This window comes from Mesocricetus auratus, unplaced genomic scaffold (assembly GCF_017639785.1).
Source record: "Mesocricetus auratus isolate SY011 unplaced genomic scaffold, BCM_Maur_2.0 Super-Scaffold_100037, whole genome shotgun sequence".
In the NCBI taxonomy this organism is placed as follows: domain Eukaryota; kingdom Metazoa; phylum Chordata; class Mammalia; order Rodentia; family Cricetidae; genus Mesocricetus; species Mesocricetus auratus.
In genome coordinates, this window is record NW_024429215.1 from 918,515 (window position 1) to 940,604 (window position 22,090).

General features: G+C 40.1%; 1 protein-coding gene and 1 non-coding gene across 2 annotated transcripts; one reads left to right on the plus strand and one right to left on the minus strand.

Annotated features, from left to right (window-relative positions):
- Positions 1 to 8,264: 8,264 nt before the first annotated feature.
- Positions 8,265 to 8,370, minus strand: LOC121135429. The gene has a single exon (XR_005872554.1). It is a non-coding gene; the product is annotated as a U6 spliceosomal RNA (small nuclear RNA).
- A 12,658-nt stretch (positions 8,371 to 21,028) lies between these two features.
- LOC121135348 (zinc finger protein 54-like) lies at positions 21,029 to 22,090 on the plus strand. Its single transcript, XM_040733922.1, has 2 exons — positions 21,029 to 21,153; positions 21,590 to 22,090. The coding sequence occupies exons 1-2, from the start codon at positions 21,048 to 21,050 to the stop codon at positions 21,901 to 21,903; spliced, it is 420 nt and encodes a 139-aa protein (XP_040589856.1). The 5' UTR covers positions 21,029 to 21,047; the 3' UTR covers positions 21,904 to 22,090.

Genomic DNA, 22,090 nt, shown 5'->3' on the forward strand with positions numbered 1-22,090 from the left:
AGTGTGGGCTCTTCTCGGGGCCCCAACTCCCAAATCTTCCTGCTTGGATATTTCTGGGCCTGCCTCTCGCCTAGCATGTCTCAGACCCATCGGAGTACTGGACCTGCTTGAACACACTAAAAGAGAACAGTATACCCATACTCACCAGGAGAGGAAGAGACCCCACGAGCTCCCACTGAAAGAAGGGATGGGAAGACAGCAATATGAAAACACAGTCAACAGCAGAAAAATCAATATGACCCTACTAGAGTCTAGGGACTCTACACCAGCAAGACCTGACATCCCAGCACAGATAAAACAGAAAAGAATGATCTTCAAAACAACCTCATGAAAATGATAAAGGTCTTCAAAGAAGATATGAGAAAGTCCCTTAAAGAAATAGAAGGAAAAAACAAACCAAAAAATGCAAGAAATCCAAAAATCACTTATGGAAAGCCAAGAAAAAACAATCAAACAGATGAAGGAAACAATTCAAACAGTTCACGACCTGAAAACTGAAATAGAGACAATAAAGAAAACACAAACTGAGGGAGTGCTGGAAATAGAGAAGCTGGATAAATGATCAGGAACTACAGATACAAACATAACCAACAGAATACAAGAGATAGAAGACAGAATCTCAGGCACTGAAGACTAACTAGAGGAAATAGAGTCATCAACCAAAGAAAAGCTTAAATCCAACAAATCCTTAACACAAAATATCCAGGAAATATGGGACATTGTGAAAAGACCAAACCTAAGAACAATAGGTATAGAAGAAGGTGAGGAAGCCCAGCTCAAAGGTGCAGAAAACATATTCAACAAAATCATAGAAGAAAACTTTCCCAACCTGAAGAAGGACATGCCTATGAAAGTCAAGAAGCTTACTGAACACCAAATACACTGGACCAAAGAAAAAAGTTCCCTCGCCATATAATAATCAAAACACCAAACATACAGAATAATGAAAGAATATTACGAGCAGTGAAGAAAAATGGCCAAGTAACATATAAAGGCAAACCTATCAGAATTACACCTGACTTCTCCATGGAAACTCTGGAAGCCAGAAGGTTGTGGATAGATGTTATACAAACACTATGAGACCACAAACTCCAGCCCGGATTACTATACCCAGCAATACTGGAAATAATTATAGATAGAGAAAATAAGACATTCCATAACAAAACCAGGTCTACACAATACATATCCACAAATGCAGCCTTACAGAAAGTACTGGAAGGAAAACTCCAACCCAAGGAAATTAACTACACTCACAGAAACATAGACAATAGATGATCTCATGTTATCAAAAATCAAAAAAGGGGAAAAACTCACACACAATACCACCACCAATAAGTAATCCAAAACAAACAAGAATCAACAGTCAATGGTCATTTATATCCCTCAATATTAATGGTCTTAACTCACCTATAAAAAGACACAGGCTAACAGGATGGACAAGAAGAAAAAATCCATCCTTCTGCTACATATAAGAAACACATTTCACCTTCAAAGACAGACATTACCTCAGAGCTAAGGGCTTGGAAAAGATTTTCCAGTCAAATGGACCTAAGAAGCAAGCAGGCATAGCAATCCTAATACCTAATAAATTAAACTTCAAACTAAAATTAATTAAAAGAGATAAAGAAGGTTATTCCATATTCATCAAGAAAAATTCATCAGGATGAAGTCTCAATTCTGAACATCTATGCCCCAAATACAAAGGCACCCATATTCGTAAAAGAAACATTACTAAAACTCAAATCACACATTAAACCCCACACACTTGTAGTGGGAGACTTCAACACCCCACTCTCACCACTGGACAGGACCATCAGATAGAAACTTAACAAAGAAACAAAAGAACTAACAGAATTAATGACACAATTGGGTTTAGCAGACATCTATAGAACGTTCCATCCAAACACAAAGAATATACCTTCTTCTCAGCTCCACATGGAACCTTCTCTAAAATCAACCACATGCTTGGCAATAAAACAAACCTCAACAGATACAAAAAATTGGAATAACCCCCTGTATCTTATCGGACCACAATGACTTAAAGTTAGAACAGCAGAAACCCCACAAACTCATGGGAATTGAACAATGCTTAATTGCATTACTCCAGTGTAAAGGAAGAAGTAAAAAATAAAAGACTTCCTAGAATTCAATGAAAACGAAGACACAACTTACCCAAACCTATTAGACACTCTGAAAGCAGTTCTAAGAAGAAATTTCATAGCACTAAGTGCCCACATGAAGAAATTGGAGAATAGCCACACTTAACAGAACACCTGAAAGCTCAAGAACAAAAAACAAAACAAAACAACCCCCCCAAAAAACAAGCTCACCCAGGAGAGGTAGACACCAGGAAATAATAAAATTGAGAGCTGAAATTAATAAAGTAGAAACAAAGAAAACAATACAAAGAGTCAATGAAAAAGTTTTTTTTGAGAAAATCAACAAGATAGACAGACCTTTACCCAACCTAACCAAAAGGCAGAGAAAGAACATGTAAATTAATAAAATCAGAGATGACAAGGGGAACATAACAACAGACACTGGGGAAATTCAGAAAATCATCAGGTCATACTTTGAAAACCTGTACTCCAAAAAAATTGGAAAATTTAAAGGAAATGGACCATTTCCTGAATAGATATCACCAAAATTATAACCCCTATATATATAAATATAATCCCTATAACCCATAATGAAATAGAAGCAGTCATCTAAAGTCTCCCAACCAAAAAAACTCAGGGCCAGATGGCTTTAGTGCAGAATTCTACCAGAAATTCAAAGACTGGCTAATATCAATTCTCCTCAAAGTATTCCACACAATAGAAGGAGAAGGGACATTGCCAAACTCTTTTTACAAGGCTTCAATTATCTTGTTACCCAAGCCACACAAATACACAACTAAGAAAGAGAACTACAGACCAATCTCCCTCATGAGCATTGATGCAAAAATACTCAATTAAATATTGGCAAATAGAATCCAAGAACAATCATCCACCATGATCAAGTAGGCTGCATCCCAGGGATGCAGGGATGGGAATTCAACATACTAAAATTCATCAATGTAATCCAACCTCAGTTTTTACAGAATTTTTTAAACCTTATCCAATGAGCTTGTAAATCTTGAGATAGAATATATAATCTTTGTCCTCTGTGGGTTAATTTACACATGAGCTAATATTGAGTCTTAATTTTTCTCAGGTTACCCATTTTAGGTGTGGGTGTGCAAACGGGATCCAGAGCAATCCATTATGACCAGAAGACTGATGCATCTTAGTCCATCAACTAAACTGTCATCCAAATTTAAATAAATAGTCAGGTGTTGGTGGCGCACGCCTTTAATCCCAGCACTCGGGAGGCAGAGGCAGGCGGATCTCTGTGAGTTCGAGGCCATCCTGGTCTACAAAGCGAGTTCCAGGACAGCCTCCAAAGCTACAGAGAAACCCTGTCTCAAAAAACCATAAATAAATAAATAAATAAATAAATAAATAAATAAATAGCCAGGCCAGCTAAAATATTTAATAGATGAGAAACATCTAATAAAGCTCGTTAGTGATAGCAAGCTTGGACATTTTATCTGTATCAACTGGGATTGCTATAATCTTTGAGGAATATGTGGAATTTGTATGTAGAATACACGTTCCTTGTCCTTTTAGAGAGATGTCTTAAGAGCATTAAATACAGTCTCTTATTAGATTTTGATTTTCTAAATCTGTAGGTTTTTTAGACATGATTTTAGGTAATAACCATGGTGTATCTTTTAAAATCTTAAGAGGAAAAACTGTGTATAATTAAGCATAGAATCCAAGTAACATGGACCTGTCAATTATTGTGAAACAAATAATTCCCTTGTATTTTATCGAGCAGCACAATAACTTCTTTTTTTTTTTTTTTTTTTTTTTTTTGGTTTTTGGAGACAGGGTTTCCCTGTGGCTTTGGAGCCTGTCCTGGAACTCGCTCGGTAGACCAGGCTGGTCTCGAACTCACAGTGATCCGCCTGCCTCTGCTTCCCGAGTGCTGGGATTAAAGGCGTGCGCCACCAACGCCCGGCAGCACAATAACTTCTATAGTCTCCATCAGTAAGGGTTTATTTTTTAGTTCATACTTTAGCAACCACATATGTAATAAACTAAAAGCCTGCTCATTCAAACATTGCAGCATTGTAATGTTTAACTGAGAGCTTTAGAATGAAACTTAGAGAGTACAGGCAAATCTCTGGTAGTGATTCTCTGCTTGTCTGTGTGCACGGGGTTTTCTGCTCTCTGCACTAACCCGTCTGTGCCCACACTTAGGGGAAGTCTCCAAATGCACTAAGCCTGCTTTTTTTTGACTTGCAGTTCTGCTTCTTTTTAACTGGAATACGGGAACCCAGCACATGGTTCCTATCTTGCAGACTTATTTAGAGGAAGACTTGGGCTACAGTGGGATTCTAGACACCCATTGCAGTCTCCGGTAGTCTAATAAGTACTTTCTATTGGCTTAAACCAATTTCTGAGTCATCTTCTGGGGTGAAACTGAACCTTATACTTACCATTTGGCTATGTTGGTTGGTTAGTGATCTCTGGAATGCACCTTTGTCTGCTCCGCAGAGCATCGGTCACAGGTGTATGTGCCCATGACCACCTAGTGATGTGGGCTCAAGTGTAGAGACAGACCTGCACCACTGGCCACGCCCACTCAGATGTGGTCACAGGTATGTAGTAGGGACTGGAGATAAGAGCTTGGGGAAAGGAGGGGCTCTCTCTTGGGGTGCGAGCATGCCACCAATCAAAGAGTTCAAGCTCAACACTTCAAATATTCTAATTTTAATAACCAACATGATTGCTATAATTAAAATTAGTTAATCTAAATAGAGATGAAATACTGTATTCTCTCTGCACAATCTTATAACAAGTCAAATACCCATTGCTTGTTAGCAGTCTTAGAAGTATTTTCCCTCCCCATAAACCTACCTACCCATTACATGTTAACCCATCACAGAAGTGCTTCAAGGAAAGATCAAAAGAAATAAAAGGAACTCAGCAAACCCGAACCCCACCTGTTTACCAAAAACTCATCTTTAGCATCACAAGTATCAGAGGCATTGCGTGCCCAGTGACTGACTTAAAACAGCTATAGTATCCAACCATGAGAGCATAGCATAATCACTTGTTCCTTAACTAAGGACTGGCATGAATGGCTTGACTAGAATTCAACTGTCTCTTATTTCTAATCAGTGATTTTAACCTTCTCATGAAGAGGCAGAAATAAATCAATGAAATGAGAAGACCCTGTGGAGCTTTAATTACTTAAATTTTGATTGTAACTTTTCTATTAGATTAAAATCTAAAATTATTTTTCCTTTTTTTAATTTAAATTAGAAACAAGATTGCTTCACATGCCAATCCCAGCTCCCTCTCCCTCCCCTCCTCCCCTGCACTCCAGCAGACCCCCCCAAACCCTCACCCCATCCCCTCTCCGCTCGACAGGGAGGGTGGGATCTTCCGTGGAGGATCTTCAAAGTCTGTCATGTCATCCCGGGCAGATTCTAAGCCATGTGTCCAGGCTAAGAGAGAATCCCAAAGTACATTTGTACACCAGGGATAGATACTGATCTACGAGCCAAGGCTCCTTAGACTGCCAAGGCCTACTCACACCCACTTTCAGTGGGTCTGGTTCAGTCCCATGCTGGCCTCTCAGTCACCAGTCTGGGGTCCATGAGCTCCCCCTTGTTCAGGTCAGCTGTTTCTGTGGGTTTCATCAGCCAGGTCTTGACTCCTTTGCACATCAGTCCTCCCTCTCTGCAGCTGGGTTCCAGAAGTTCATTCAGAGTTTAGGTGTGGGTGTCTGCCTCTGCTTCCATCAGCTACTGCATGAAGGCTCTAAGATGGCATATAAGTAGTCATCAATCTCTTTATTGGGGAAGGGCTTTCAAGGTAGCATCTCCACTATTGCTTAGATTGCCAGTTGGAGTCATCCTTGTAGATCTCTGAAAATGTCATGAGTACCCGATCTCTCCTCAAACCTATGATGACTCCCTCTCTTCCTGCTCTCCTCTATTCTTCCCCCACGCAACCTCCCTGCTCCCCCATTTCCTCCTCTCCCCTCCTCTTTGCCCCCTCTTTTTCCACAGCTCCCTCTTTCCTCCCCTCCCACCATGCTCCCAGTCCCCTCAGGAGATCCCATCCCTTTCTCCTTCTCCGGGGTACCATGCATATCTCTCTTAGGGTCCTGCCAGTTTCCCAGACTCTCTGGCAGTGGGATTGTAGGCTGGCAGAGTGAAATTGCTGCATCTTGTGGTAGACTGATTCCCATGTTCCTGAGGAATCTCCATACTGATTTCCAAAGTGGCTGTACAAGTTGGCACTCCCACTAGCAGTGAAGGAGTGTTCCCCTTTCTCCACATCCTCTCCAGCATAAACTGTCATTGGTGGTTTTGATTTTAGCAATTCTGACAGGAGTGAGATGGTATCTCAGAGTTGTTTTCATTAGCATTTCCGTGAGGGATAAGTGTGTTGAGCTCTTTCTTAAGTGTCTATCAGCCATTTAAGAACTCCTCTATTGAGAATTCTCTATTTAGTTCTGTATCCCACTTTCAAATTGGATTATTTCGTGTTATAGTGACTAGCTTCTTGAGTTCTTTGTAAATTTTGGAGATCGGCCCTCTGTCAAATGTGGGGTTGGTGAATATCTTTTCCCATTCTGTGGGCTGCTATTTTGTCTTGTTGACTGTGTCCTTTGCCTTTCTGAAGCTTCTCAGTTTCAGGAGGTCCCATTTATTAATTGCAGGTCTCAGTTTCTGTGCTACTGGTGTTATGTTCAGGAAGTGGTCTCCTGTACCAATTCATTCAAGGGTTCTTTGAACTTTCTCTTCTAAGAGGTTCAGTGTGACTGGATTGATGTTGAGGTCTTTGATCCATTTGGACTTAAGTTTTCTGCATGATGATAGATATAGATCTATCTGCAGTCTTCCACATGCCAGCATCCAGTTACTCCAGCACCATTTGTTGAAGATGCTTTCTTTTTTCCATTGGATAGTTTTAGCTTCTTTGTCAAAGATCAGGTGTTCATAGGTGTGTGGGTTAATATCAGGATCTTCAATTTGATTCCATTGGTCTACCTGTAACAGTACCAAGCTGTTTTCATTACCATATCTCTGTAATAGAGCTTGAAGTCAGGGATGGTGATGCCTCATGAAGTTTTTTTTTTATTGTTCCAGACAGGGTTTCTCTGTATTGTTTTGGAGGCTGTCCTGGAACTTGCTCTGTAGACCATGCTGGCCTCGAACTTACAGAGAACTGCCTGCCTTTGCCTCCTGAGTGCTGGGATTAAAGGCGTGCACCACCAACGCTGGGCTATCCTTGGTCTTTGGTTTTTACATATAAAGTTGAAAACTGTCCTTTCAAGCTCTGTGAAGAATTGTGCTGGAATTTTGATAGGGATTGCATTGAATCTGTAGATTGCTTTTGGTGAGATTGCTATTTTTACTTGTTGATCCTACCTATCCAAGAGCATGGGAGATCTTTCCATTTTCTGGTATCTTCTTTTTTTTTTCTTTAAAGACTCAAAGTTCTTGTTATACACGTCTTTCACCTGTTTGGTTAGGGTTACCCCAAGATATTTTATGTTGTTTGTGGCTATTGTAAAGGGTGATGTTTCTCTGATTTCTTTCTCAGCACATTTATTGTCTATATATATTAGGACTATTGATTTTTTTTAGTTAATCTTGTATCCTGCCACTTTTTTCAAGGTGTTTATCAGCTATAAGAGTTCCCTGATAGAATTCTTCTGGTCACTTAAATAGACTATCATATTATCTGCAAATAGTGAAAAATTTACTTCTTCCTTTCCAATTTGTATCCCCTGGATCTCATTTTATTGTCTTATTGCTCTAGTTAGAACTTCAAGTACAATATTGAAGAGGTATGGAGAGAGTGGACAATCTTGTCTTGTTCCCGATTTTAGAGGAATCCCCTTTAGTTTCTCTCCATTCAGTTTGATGTTGGCTGTCGGTTGGCTGTATATTGCCTTTATTATGTTTAGGTATGTTCCTGTTATCCCTGATCTCTCCAAAACCTTTTCCATGAAGGGGTGTTGAATTTTGTCAAAGGCTTTTTCAGCATCTAGTGAGATCATCATGTGGTTTTTCTTTTTCAGTTTGTTTAATGGTGGATTACATTGATGGATTCTTGTGTGTTGAAACATTTCAGCATCCCTGGAATGAAGCCTACATGATCATGGTGTATGAAATTTGCGATGTGTTCTTGGATTCGATTTGCCAGTATATTTTTTTAAATATGGAACGTTTCGCGATTTGCGTGTCATACTGGCACAGAGGCCATGACAATCTTCTCTGTATCGTTCCAATTTTAGTGTATGTGCTGCCAAAGTCAGCACCATTTGCCAGCATTTTACTAAGTATTTTTACATCAATGTTCATGAGGGAGATTGGTCTGTAGTTCTCTATCTTAGTTGTGTCTTTGTGTGGTTTGGATATTAAGGTAATTGTAGCCTCCTAAAAAGAGTTTGGCAGTGATCCTTCTGCTTCTATTTTGTGGACCAATTTGAAGAGTATTGGTATTATTCTTCTTTGAATTTCTAGTAGAATTCTGTACTGAAACCATCTGGGCCTGCACTTTTTTTGCTTGGAAGACGTTCATGGCTGCTTCTATTTCTTTAGGGGTTATAGATCTATTTAAATTATGTATCTGATCTTGATTTAATTTTGGTAAGTGATATCTATCCAGAAAACTCTTCATTTCTTTTAAGTTTTCCAATTTTGTGGAGTATAGGTTTTCAAAGTATGACCTGATGATTCTCTGGATTTCCCCAGTGTCTGTTGTTATATCCCGCTTTTCATTTCTGATTTTGTTAATTAGCATGTTCTCTCTCTGTCTTTTGTTTAGGTTGGATAAAGGTTTGTCTGTCATGTTGATTTTCTCAAGGAACCAACTCTTTGTTTCATTGATTCTTTGTATTGTTTTCTTTGTTTCTACTTTACTGATTTCAGCTCTCAATTTTATTATTTCCTGGCATCTACTCCTCTTGGGTGAGCTTGCTTCTTTTTGTTCTAGAGCTTTCAGGTGTTCTGTTAATTCTCTAGTGTGACTATTCTCCAGTTCCTTCATGTGGCCACTTAGTGCTATGAACTTTCCTCTTAGAACTGCCTTCAGAGTGTCCCATAGGTTTGGGTATGTAGTGCCTTCATTTTCATTGAATTCTAGGAAGTCTTTATTTCTTCCTTTACCCAGGAGTGATGCAATTGAGCACTGTTCAATTTAAATGAATTTGTGGGGTTTCTGTAATTTGTGTTGCTAGTGAAATTTAATTTTAAGCCATGGTGGACAGATAAGATATGGGGCTTATTCCAATTTTTTGTGTCTGTTAAGGTTTGTTTTATTGCCAAACATGTGGTCTATTTTAGAGAAAGTTCTGTGTAGCACTGAGAAGAAGGTTTATTCTTTTGTGTTTGGATGGAATGTTCTATAGATATCTGTTAAACCCAGTTGGGTCATTACTTCTGTCAGTTCCTTTGTTTCTTTGTTAAGTTTCTGTCTGGTGGTCCTGTCTAGTGCTGTAAATGTGTGAGGTTTTATGTGTGATTTGAAATTTAGTAATGTTTCTTTTACAAATGTGAGTTCTTTCCTATGGTACTTTGACATTCAGAATTGAGACTTCCTCTTGATGTATTTTTCCTGTGATGAATATGAAATGCCCTTCTTCATCTCTTTTAATTGAGTTTAGTTTGAAGTCTAATTTGTTATATATTAGGATAGCTACACCAGCTTGTTTCTTGGGTCCATTTGATTGGAAATTCTTTTCCCAACCCTTTACTCTGAGGTAACATCTGTCTTTAATGTTGAGATGTGTTTCTTGTATGCAGCAGAAGGATGGATTCTCTTTTCATGTCCATTCTGTTAGCCTGTGTCTTTTTATAGGCAGGTTAAGTCCATTGACCTTGAGGGAGACTAATGACCATTGGTTGCTAATTCTTGTTTGTTTTGATTTGGTTTTGGTGGTGGTATTGTGTGTGGGTTTCCCCACCTCTTTTTCTTTTGGTGTTTGGTAAGGTGGAATTATCTATTGTCTATGTTTTTGTGAGTGTCCTTAGCTCCCTTGGGTTGGAGTTTTCCTTTCAGTACTTTCTGTAGGGATGGATTTGTGGATATGTATTGTTTAAATCAGGTTTGGTTATACAATGTCTTGTTTTTTCATCTATAGTGATTAAAAGCTTTGCTGAGTATAACAGTCTGGGCTTGCATCCATGTTCCCTTAGCATTTGTAGAACATCTATCCAGGACCTTCTGACTTTCAGAGTTTCCATAGAGAAGTCAGGTATAATTTTGATAGGTCTGCCTTTATTTGTTACTTGGTCTTTTTCCTTTGATGCTATTAATATTCTTTCTTTATTCTGTATGTTTGGTGTTTGGTTATTATGTGGCAAGGGAACTTTTTTGGCCCAATCTATTCAGCGTTTGTTAAGTTTCTTGTACTTTTACAGGGTTTCTCTGAGTATCCCTGGATGTCCTGGAGCATCAATTTATCCACAAGTAGGCTAAAATTCACAGAGATCCACAGTTTCTCCCTCCAGAGCACTTGGATTAAAGGTGTAGGCAACCACCTCCCAGCTTCAATAAAGAATAAGGAGTTATTTTCCAAGCCAAATAAAGCGAAGGATAATAGCTCTGTCAAGTGTGACTGTGTAGTTCTAATCTTTTCTTCTTGTTCTCTCGCGCGCTCTCTCTTTTCTGAAACAAGGTCTGTCTACATAGCCCTGTAGTTGAAATAGCTGTGTTAAAAGCACCTGAAGCATTTGCAGAGTACTTGGGTCTGGTTCCCAACATCCACATGGTGACCCAACAGTCATCCCTAACTCCATTTGCAACTGACACCTGTGGGCACTACCACACATGCCTTTGATGCCAGCACTCAGGAAGCAGAGGCAGGTGAGCCTATGAATTCTAGGCCATTTGGGGGCTACATAATGAGAAAGGAGCCACCAAGTTTAGTGGGGTGTGCCTTCAATCCCAGTCTTCAGGAGACTGAGGCAGGTTATCCAAGGGTACATGACAAGACCCAGGCTTCATAGTAAATTCCAGAACAACCTGGGCTACAGAGTTAGATCCTGTTTAAAAAAAATCTAAGGAAAAACAAAACCCAAAGCAATAATAATTAAAAACAGAAAGTTATATGCATTTTTATTTAAGGACAGTTTAACACTTTTTTGTTTGTTTTTATTTTATTTTGTTTTTTCAAGACAGGATTTCTCTGTATAACAACAAGCTGGCTTTGAACTCAGAGGTCCACTTGCCTCTGTCTCCCAACTGCTGGTATTAAAGGTGTGGACCACTACCTCCTAGTCAATCTTGCTGTGTTTTTATATTGATCTTCTGCAAAATTTTTCTTATTTCTGCTCTGAATGAATTCAATTTGAAGTGTTTTTGGTAAACTCACTCTAAACCACTACACCTGGGAGAAGCTCAAAAACACATTTCAAGAACAACTTCTTAGGTCAGAATTCTCACAAGGCTCCATTCCCAGATCTGGTTCTTATACTCTTGGATAAATCAGGTGGGCTGGAAAATCAGACACACATGGAGACAAGAGGTAGTTGCTTCCCAGCTCCCCCAATAGACTGGGTTTGAGTTCACAATCTTACCTTGTTGGGCCCTTCCCCTATAGGGATCTGCTGTGACTTGGAGCTTGTCTAGCAAATAATTCTTGTTTCCCTACTTCGGAAAAGACCTGAAGCAAGTTCCTGTTATCTGCTCATCCTTATTACCAGAGGGACTTGGGAATCACTGGTACATAAGTCTTCCCTCCTTTTTAATAAATGGCATTCTCCTTGCATGAATGTCCTGCTACGTTCTTTATTTCAATTCTCAGACCCCTCTCCAAATGCCTGAGAAGTGTTGTAAAGTCGAATTATCTATTGCCTATGTTTTTATGAGTGTGGTTAACTTCATTATGTTGTAGTTTTCCTTCCAGTACTTTCTGTAGTTCTGTATTAGTGAGTATGTATTGTTTAAATCTGGTTTTGTCGTGGAATATCTTGTTTTCTCCATCTATAGTGATTGAAAGCTTTGCTGGGTATAGTAGTCTGGTCTGGTATCCGTGGTCTCTTAGTGTTGGTAGAATATCTATCCAGGACCTTCTGGATTTCAGAGTTTCCATGGAGAAGTCAGGTGTGATTCTCATAGGTTTGTGTTTATATATTACTTGGCCTTTTTCCCTTCCTGATATTAATATTCTTTCTTTATTCTGTAAGTTTGGTGTTTTGATTATTGTGTACTGAGGGGACTTTTTGTGGTCAACTCTTTTTGGTTATCTGTAGGCTTTTTTTTTTTTGAGACAGGGTTTCTCTGTATTGTTTTGGAAGCTGCCCTGGAACTCGCTCTGTAGGCCAGGATGGCCTCGAACTCACAGAGATCCGCCTGCCTCTGCCTCTCGAGTGCTGGGATTAATAGCGTGTGCCACCAACGCCTGGCCTGTAAGCTTCTTGTACCTTCATTGGCATGTCTTTCTTTAGGTTGGGAAAGTTTTCTTCTATGATTTTGTTGAATATGTTTTCTGCACCTGAGCTCTGGTTCTTCACCTTCTTCTATCCCTATTATTCTTAGGTTTGGCCTTTTCACTGTGTCCCATATTTCCTGGATATTTTGTCTTAGGGATTTGTTGTATTTAAGATTTTCTTTGGTCGATAAATCTGTTTCCCCTAGTGTAGGGGGAAATTTGGTACTCTGCCATTAGCCATGTGGCATATTAGAGGCTCATACAGATGAGGTAATAAAAGGGTAGTTTACCGCACCGCTAACCACACCCACTTTAGGCGTGACTAAAGACTTATACGGACATAGGCGATGAACTACATCACTAGCCAAGCCCACTTTTGGGCATGGCTAGGGGCATGTATGGAGGAAGGAATAAAAGACTGATCAGCAGAACCTCTCGCCCTCTTTTGGCTTCCAGTTTGGCTTTGGAAAAATACCCGGCTCATCTGGGTTGCTTGTTTGTCTCTTGTGAGTAATTTCTACAATAAATATTTACTCATACTTTCAATAAGTGTGCCATTTATCGTTGCAGCATCACCCTAGTGTATCTTCAACACCTGAGATTCCCTCTTCCATCTCTTGTATTCTGTGGTTATGCTTGTGTTTGTAGTTCCTGTTGTTTATCCATCTTTTCCAATTCCAGCATTCCTTCAGACTTTTTTTTTAAATTGTTTCTATTTCAGCTTTCAAACCTGGCACTGATTGAATTACTTCTTGAAATTTTTGGTTTGTCTTTTCTTCAGGCATTTCTTTAAAGGATATTCTCACTTCTTCTTTAGGGTCGCTATCATAATCTTCAAGAAGTTGTTTGTAAGCTCATTCTCTTACGTTTCATCTGTGTTGTGATGTTGAGGTCTTGATGGTGTAGAGTCCCTGGATTCTGGTGGTATCATACTGGTTTCCCTGTTGTTGAATGCATTCATATATTGTCTTCCCATCCCTTTTTCCTGTGGGATCAGGTGGGGTGTCTTCCTCTCCTGGTGGGTAGTGGTCCAAGGTTCTTTTCTGGTGGATGCAAGCATATCCACTACTCTGATTGGTCCCACTGTGGGTGCAGGAAGTTCTGATTAGGAGAGTGCCATCAGCTGACTCTCAGTTGCTTGGTGAATGGGGGGGGGGCACGTAGACCTGCTTGCAGTCCTTAGGCCATGCCGTTTTCTTAAAGGCATTTGTAACCATTTCTTTTGTTTTTTTCCGTTTGTTTCTCATTTTTTAAAGTGAAGGGCTCATTATAAAGCTGTTTGCTCATCAGAAACTTGCTAGGCCGACATAGTTAGAAGTAAAAAAGGTAAACATTTCTCTGCATGTTGAGTGTTGAGATTAAAGTGGCACCGTGCAGCAGTCCATGCTGCATTAGGTTCTGGAGTTTGGTTCGGTTTCATTTGTTTTGATTTGACTTGATGTGTTCGTTGCTTGGGCAGCTTGTATGCCTTTGCAGCAAGTGTGCCTGATGAAAGTCATTATGTAAATGAGCCAGCGGTGGGCGGGTTTACAGGACAGGTAACCAGAATCCAGTTGTAGTGGGCAGGGCCACGAGGAGCCTCTTCTAGGAACCGCTTCGCCTTCAGGGGAAGTTGATCCATTCCCTGTAGGACTGTGAGAAGGAACCAGGTGAGGAAGAGCCTGCTGGGTGCCACAGGGACTCCGGAGCCTCAGTGTCCGCTTGGGGCGGCCTGGGAAAGTCAGTGTCAGCAGCAGCGCAGTGGCGGGAACGGCAGCCCGGCGGCCCTGGAACCTCCCAGGTCAGAGGAGCCGCGGTGCTGGGATCCGGGAGGGAGGGGACCGGGTGCGAGCTGTTTTCTGCTCTTCATCCGGAAGCCAGCTCCCAAATTTTGCTGTGGATGTCTTCCCTTGTCGGTTAATTTAAGATAATGTGAACTGGACTAATCCTGATTTATTATTATTTTTTCTTCATTGACCTTCTGGTTATAATAATTTTTTTTCAGAGGTGGGTGGGTTCCAGACAGGGTTTCTCCGTGTCCTGGCTGTCCTGGAACTCACTCTGTAGTGCAGGCTGGCCTCGAACTCAGAGATTCATCTGGCTGTGCCGTCCCGCCACCGCCCGGCTACAATAATATCATAATTAAAAAAATAACTTGATAGAATACTCCAATTTATCTGTTGATATTTGCAAACATGGTTCTCTTTGGTGTGGTGGAAAGGACAAAACTCTTGAAATTTACATTTATCCATGCTAACTTCCGTATTATAGGTGGGTACCTGATGACTTGGCATCCCTGAAGAACTTTTAGATATTAGTCCTGGAAAGACGGGGTTTTGTTTTTTGTTTTTGTTTGTTTTTCCAGAGCAAGAGCATCTTTGTAGTCGGGAGGCAAGGAATAACACAAAGTCACACCAGGCAACAAAGCTCACACAGATTTTTGAAGACACAGAACAGCCATTACCATTGTAAGGGAAGACAGGAGACATCAGAGAGCTGAGTGGAGGGTCGGGCTTTACTAGCGTCTTTGTAGCATGTGCAGAGATCTAGCGGAAAAGTACAGTGGGATCAGAAACATAGCTTGTGGATGAAGGCTGAAGCATAGGCCATCAACAGAGACTCAGGGTGGGGATTTCCAAGACCCTTGAGTTTCTGGGCAGGCCAGAGTCAGACATAGTGATTTTTCTACTGGCCTGTTACCCTGTAGAAAGGAATGCCTGCAGATTGAATTGAAACTGCAATCTGTATATATACATACATACATACATATATATATATATATATATATATATATATATGCCAGTTCCACTTATATGGTTGTAAACATTAACATTTAAAAGTAAACTTTTTAACCCACCATTCATTTTATGTCTGAGATGTATGCACTCTGTAATATAAAGAAAGCATTCTGAAAAGTGTCTCTGCCAGGCCTGGTGGCACAGGCCTTGAATCCCTGCACTTAGGAGACAGAGACCAGTTCATCTTAGTGAGTTCAAGGCCAGCCTAGTCTACATAGTGAGTTCCAGGGCACCCATAGCTACATAAGACCCTGTCTCAAAAAACCAAACAAAATAACACAGACCAAAAAAAAAAAAAGTAAAAAAACAAAAACAAAATGTGTTTTCCTGTACTGAGTTTTTAATTTTGTATGTTGGAGTCTGGAAAAGCACAGTATTTTCACAGTTATAAAAGGCATACTTGTTAGTATTTAGGCATTTGTACTGGCCTGCCTTTGGAGTTCTAACAGCATATGCTCCCAGCTGCTGCCACTAAGAACACCACCTGTGCCTATTCAATCTCTTTCTCTCCCTGCCTGTCTGTTTCTCTCTGTCTCTCTCTGTCTCTCTCTGTCTCTCTCTGTCTCTGTCTCTGTCTCTGTCTCTCTCTCTCTCTACATTTCTCCAACTCTCTGCCTCTCTTTCCCTCTTTCCTCTTTCTTGCTGATCCTGTCCCCAGAGGTCAGTCTCCCCCCTCCCCTTCCCCCCTTTTAGGATCATTTTTCCTTAATTAAAAACCCTTGAGCTGATTTTTTAAATCACAATATATGCCAGGTGGTGGTGGACACATCTTTAATCCCAGGATTAGGGAGGCAAAGGCATGTGAATCTTTGAATTTGACGCCAGTTGAATCTAAACTCGAGTTTCAGGACAGCAAGGGCTATACTGAAAAAAAAAAAAACCCTGTCTCAAAAAAAAAAAATGAAAGACCAGAGGAAAAAAGTATTATAGTATAGGATATTAGAAAGCATCTTTTGAATAATTCCAGTAAATATTGTAGACATCAGAAAAATGTCTACAATAGTCTTTGGTCTCCTCGGTTCAAGAAAAGCACTCCTGTTCATGGACACATGGCCTAACTGTTATTTTTGGTTCTTGTGTTTCCTGTGTTTGAGATCTGAACTTACAATGTTAGTGTCTGGCTCAGACCTCACCTTGTAGACCAGGCTGGACTGGAATGCACAGAATTCCACACACCTGTTTCTCCCAAGTGCTAAGATTAAAGGTGTGCACCAACAGAACTTTCTAACTGTTGTGTTTAACTTTGTTGTTTGTTGACAGCCAGAGGTGACTGTGAACTTTTCCCAGGAGGTGACAATGCCTGGACCCTGTCCTGGGGGCTTCGTACAAAGACTGGATGTTGCAGAATTTCAGCAGAATGGTTTCTGTGGTTGAGAAAGTTTGCTTGCAGTCTCCCTTGCTCCTCCTCAGGGTTTCTTAGCAAATTACTCAGCAAACGTGTGTCCCTTTGAGAGGTGCAAGGTTTCCATCATCTTGGGTCTATGATAAATTCAGAACCTCAGTAGTATATGATATTCTCATCCCAATCATTCAGTTCCATTTCTGCCCCCAGGATTTGACTGAGCTGTGACTGGAAGTGGCATTCAAGTTACACTCACTGCAAATGCTTCCTAGATATTTTCAGTATTGGGACTCTATATGACAGCTGCAGAATCATTTGTGTAATCCTGTATTTAGTTTCCTCTTCATATACAGAGCACAGTACTGTGTGAGAAATCCAGGGGCTTCCTGAACAATCTCTTTCTCATGTGCAGGGCTCACTGATCACCCTGACCTGCTCACCTGTGCAGCAGAACAAAGGGCCTTGGAAGGAGAGAGGAGATGGAAGCTAAGGATGCAGGTGTGGGAGAGGAGTTGGTGAAGGAGAGGAAGGGGTCAGGTGATGTGGAAGTGGAACAGGAAATCAGTTTTGCCAGATTCTGTTTCACTAGAAACAATTCTGTAATTCTCAGTAAGTCCTATATATGAGTCCCTCTTCAAAGCATCACTGGTACAGATTCTCTCCCAGTCTGTGGGTGTCTGTGTGCCCTGCTGGCTGTTTCCGTTGGTAAACAGAAACTCTTTGTTTTCATGTGGGTCCCATCTGTTGGTATCTGGGTCAGTTTGTGCGTTGATGGTGTTCTTTCTAACACGGAAGTCCTTGCCAATCTCAATACCTCATGGGTATTCCCTATGTTGTCTAGGTTTCTGGTTTTAAATAGGGTCTTTGATCTATTTTTAATTGATTCCTGTACAAGGTGATAGATAGGAATCTAATTTCATTATCCTACAGGATCCAACTTGGCAGGCACCATTTGTAGAAGAGGAAATACTTTTGTAATCTATCTTTTTAACCTCCCTTATTAAATATTAAGTAAGCATAGCTTTCTGGTTTTCTTTCTGCATTCTCTATCATATTCTGTTATCCTCCTGTCTATTTTCATGCCCATACCAAGACTGCCTTTATGACTACAGCTTTACACTGCAGTCCTATAATTCCACATCTCCTGTGGCACTTTTCTCAATTTTGCCCCCACTTTGTTGTGTTGTTTTGTTTTGAGGGTGCACATCCCATATCCACTTATGACCTGTAATATGGAAACTATTTCCTCTGTGATGTATGAACAGCAGCCAAAACAATTTTTTGTTGGGACTTGGTGGTCACACCGTATGCCTTTAATGCCAGCACTCTGTAGGCAGGTGGTTCTCTGAATTCAAGACTAGCCTCTTGCCAGGCAGTGGTGGCGCACACCTTTAATCCCAGCACTGGGGAGGCAGAGGCAGGCGGATCTCAGTGAGTTCGAGGCTGGGCTGGACTGACAGCCTCCAAAACAACACAGAGAAACCTTGTCTCGTAAAAACCAAAAAAAAAGAAAAAAAGAAAAAAAAAAGACTAGCCTCTTCTACAGAGTGTGTTCCAGGACATACACAGAGAAATTGTGTTTTGGGGGAAAATAAAATTGAAGCCCAACTGATATGGAGGATGGACTGTATTCTTACAAACTGTTGAGTGAGGCCTCATGGACTATACAGGCTGCATTTGTGGGATCTGTGCCAGTTCCTTGAATCATGGTTATAAAAATGCATATTGAAGCATATGGGCTGGTTGTAACAGCGTCTTAGAAACATGTAGAATTAAGAGAAACTTGCCAGGCAGCCTTTAATCCCAGCACTTGGGAGGGAGAGACATGAGGTTCTCTGTGAGTTCAAGGCCAGTCTGAACTACTGAGTGACTTCCAGGACAGCCTCCAAAGCTACAGAGAAACCCTGGGTCAAAAAACCGAGAAAGAGAGACAGAGAGAGAGAGAGGGAGGGAGGGAAGGAGGGGGAGAGAGACAGAGACAGACAGAGAGAGAGAGAGAGAGAGAGAGAGAGAGAGAGAGAGAGAGAGAGAGAGAGAATGAATATTGGTTCTTGATACTAAATAATTCTTTGTTATGAACACTACAGAATGTAGACATGGCTGGTACACGTTGCTTGATCTTGCCATGAAACTGATGCTCTTGAGTGTATATTCAGATTGTAGTTCACATGTTTTTCTCTTTGGTGTTTAATACCATGACAGTGATGATGTGTCCATGTGTTTGTTGATACCTGATATCTGTTTCTCTCAGTGGAATCGCTGCTCACATCACTCAACTCACTCGGTTAGGATGCTCAGTGGTAACTTCCCAAACTAAAGAGATCAGTATTTTGTTATTTCTCTTTTTCCCTCTCAAACAGGATCCCACTCTGCAGCCCTTTCTGGCTGGGACTCATTATGTGGCCCTATGTGGAATGCATCAGCAATCATGTCTTGGGGCATTGACTGATTGATGTGCAGAAGCCATCACATTTGATGCAGAAATTCCTCATGATTGCTTTGCTCTACTCAGCTCCTGTGACAGCAGTGGTGTAGTTGGAAGTTTTTCTCTGTCTCTCCAGGTCTTACTTAAGTGGTTTCTCTCCCGCCCACTGGTCCCCACAGCACTTATTAAGTAATCATTCTGAGGCTTAATAACAATTATAATTGTTTGGCCATAGCTCAGACATTACTAACTAGCTCTCACAATTAAATTAACCCATTTATATTATTCTATATTTTACCACAAGGTCCATGGCTTCATACCTTACATATTGCTTCCCAGTGGCTACATGGTGTCTCCCTTGTTTCTTTCCAAATCTTGGTTTGGATTTCTTGCCTAGCTCTATTCTGCCTAGCCATTGACCAAGTCAGCTTTATTTATCAACCAATAAAAGCAATACATATTCGCAGCATATAGAAGGATATCCCACATCATGATGGCTCTACTCCCCTACTCTGAAGCTGAAGTATTTTAAAGTAGAGATTTGGGGAATGGTCTCTGACCCATAGGTTTGTATTTCTATCAGTGATTCATGGCTCAGACAGAATGTCACCACTTTCCATTTTCAGAGAAGTAAAGGAAGAATCATAAACACTACTAACCTAAAATCTTTTAGACAATACACATAAGTACTAAAAAGAAAACATTGATAACTACAAATTTCAGACATAATAGCTCAGGTTTTCTCTTGGTCTATTCTGTGCTCTATCCTATTTGTAAAGCTCTGAAAGGAAGTATAATTCTCACATAATTTAATATATTCATTTACTCACAGTTCCTTCTGAATGCATCCACAGTTACCACACTTATATGTACATGCTGAGCTGCAACTTAAATATTATTTGATGTGTTTTTCGACTTTGATCAATTTTAACTACTCTTGAGGAGTGAAATAGTCTTCAAAACCTTCAAAAATACTCTTTTTGTCAAAGTTGGCTTGTGTATTATAAGAAAATTTTAGGGGCTGGAGAGATGGCTCAGAGCTCAGAGATTAAGAGCACAGTCTGTTCTTCCAGAGGTCCTGAGTTCAATTCCCAGTAACCACATGATGGCTCACAGCAGAACACTATACTAAATAAAGTTTTAAAAATCCTGTTATTAAAAAAATAAAGAAAATTTTAGACTATGTTAGATTTGGCTGATGTGGATTTTTCTACTTGTTAGTTGCCCAAATATTCTTATAAAATTTATTTCATGAGCTATCTAATATATTAATGTTAAAATTAGCAGTATGCAGTGTTGTTACACTACTTGTTACTGAGGGAAAAAATATAAAACTCATTGCCTATAATATCTGTCATGATATATGCCTTCCATACCTTCCCCATTGCTATTTAATGATCTGGCATCAGGCCTAGAGCTTAAACATCCTACGTGAGCCCGTTAGAATAGTCATGTAAGGTCCAAGTACAGACAGAATGGATTTTGTCAGTGTTTTAGCTTAATCTACAGGTACAGCATTTAAAGCACATTTCCTCATCCTGAATTTTCCTTCTGAGACTTGTATACTGTGATTCTATGGGACATAAACACCACATCCATAACAGATAACCAGACCATAAATGTGTGTTTTTTTCATGGATATGCTTGTGACAGTATTATTTCATCCTGTTTTCACAGAGTTAGACAATCCATTATACTGTGTAAAAGAGCATCTTTTTGAATAATTGTTTTTGCTCATCTACATCCCTAATTTCCTTAAGTGCTCTTATATCTAGAAAAGCATTCTATCTTGTACCATGTGGTCAAATGTACTTTTGTTTGTATGTTTGTTTTCTGGGACAGGACTTATCTGTGTAACAGCCCTAGCTGTCCCGGAGTTCACATTGTAGATCAGGCTGTCCTGGAACTTCACAGAGATCTGCCTGCCTCTTCTTCTTGAATGCTGGTATTAAAAGTGTGTGCCACCACACCCAGATAAACTGTCATTTTCCATTACAGGAACTGGTGACATTCAAGGATGTTATTGGACTTCTCCCGGGAGGAGTGGGAATGCCTGGACTCTGCTCAGAGAACTTTGTGCATTGATGTCATGTTGGAGAATTACAGCAACCTGGTCTCTGTGGGTGAGAACATTTTGCTTGTAGAATTCCTAACTCATCCTTTATATGTACTGACTTCATAGGTTGTAAAAGCTATGTTAAGCTGTCTTGGAAATAACAGGAGACTAGGGAACATTTGGTAGTAGGAAAGAACTTTTTTATGGTACCTGAAAAAAAAACCCTTTGATTCTTTTAAGCAATCCTTTAATCTTAAAAGGAACTAGGTCTTCTGAACTGTACTCTTCCTTTCTGAATCAAAGAGAATTACTAATTCCTCAGTTAATGGTTTCATCTTGAAGGATTTCATTCTGTTTTTGTGAGAATCCATACAATTATTAGTGAAAAGTTGTGAACTACTGAGTGCTAAATAGTTGCTTGTAGACTTCGTCAGAACTTAGTCATTTATCACATGTTTAATCTTGGAACAAGCCATGTTAATCTGAACTGTACTCATTTTCAGAAAACTATTGCATATATGATCCTGTCCATCACCATGTGAAGATTGAAAAGGAGTCTTGTCAGTGTGATGAGCTTGACAAAGTGTTTCATGACTCCTCCTCATGTGCACTTCATAGAACAAGTGAAACTACAGAAAACTCTAATAACTACACATGCAGTAGTCACAGGGATGCCTCTGTTGACTCATCAAACCCAGACAGACGTGAAAGCATATACACTGGAGAAGAACCTTGTCAATCTAAAGACTGTGAGAAATCTTTAAGTTTGTGTTCTAGCATTGCTCAAGATCAGAGATTCTACGCTGCAAAGAAATAGCACAGGCAGGGAGAATGATTCGTTTGTCTCCATATAAAGTTTTTTTGTGTGAATTTTCATTTATATTTTTGTTAATTATAAACAAGGGATAAATTCTTGATTGACCTTTGCTATTTCTAAATACTTCACATTTCAATCTCAGATATTTGTCAAAAAGGACCTAAACATACAGAGACATTACAAGAGG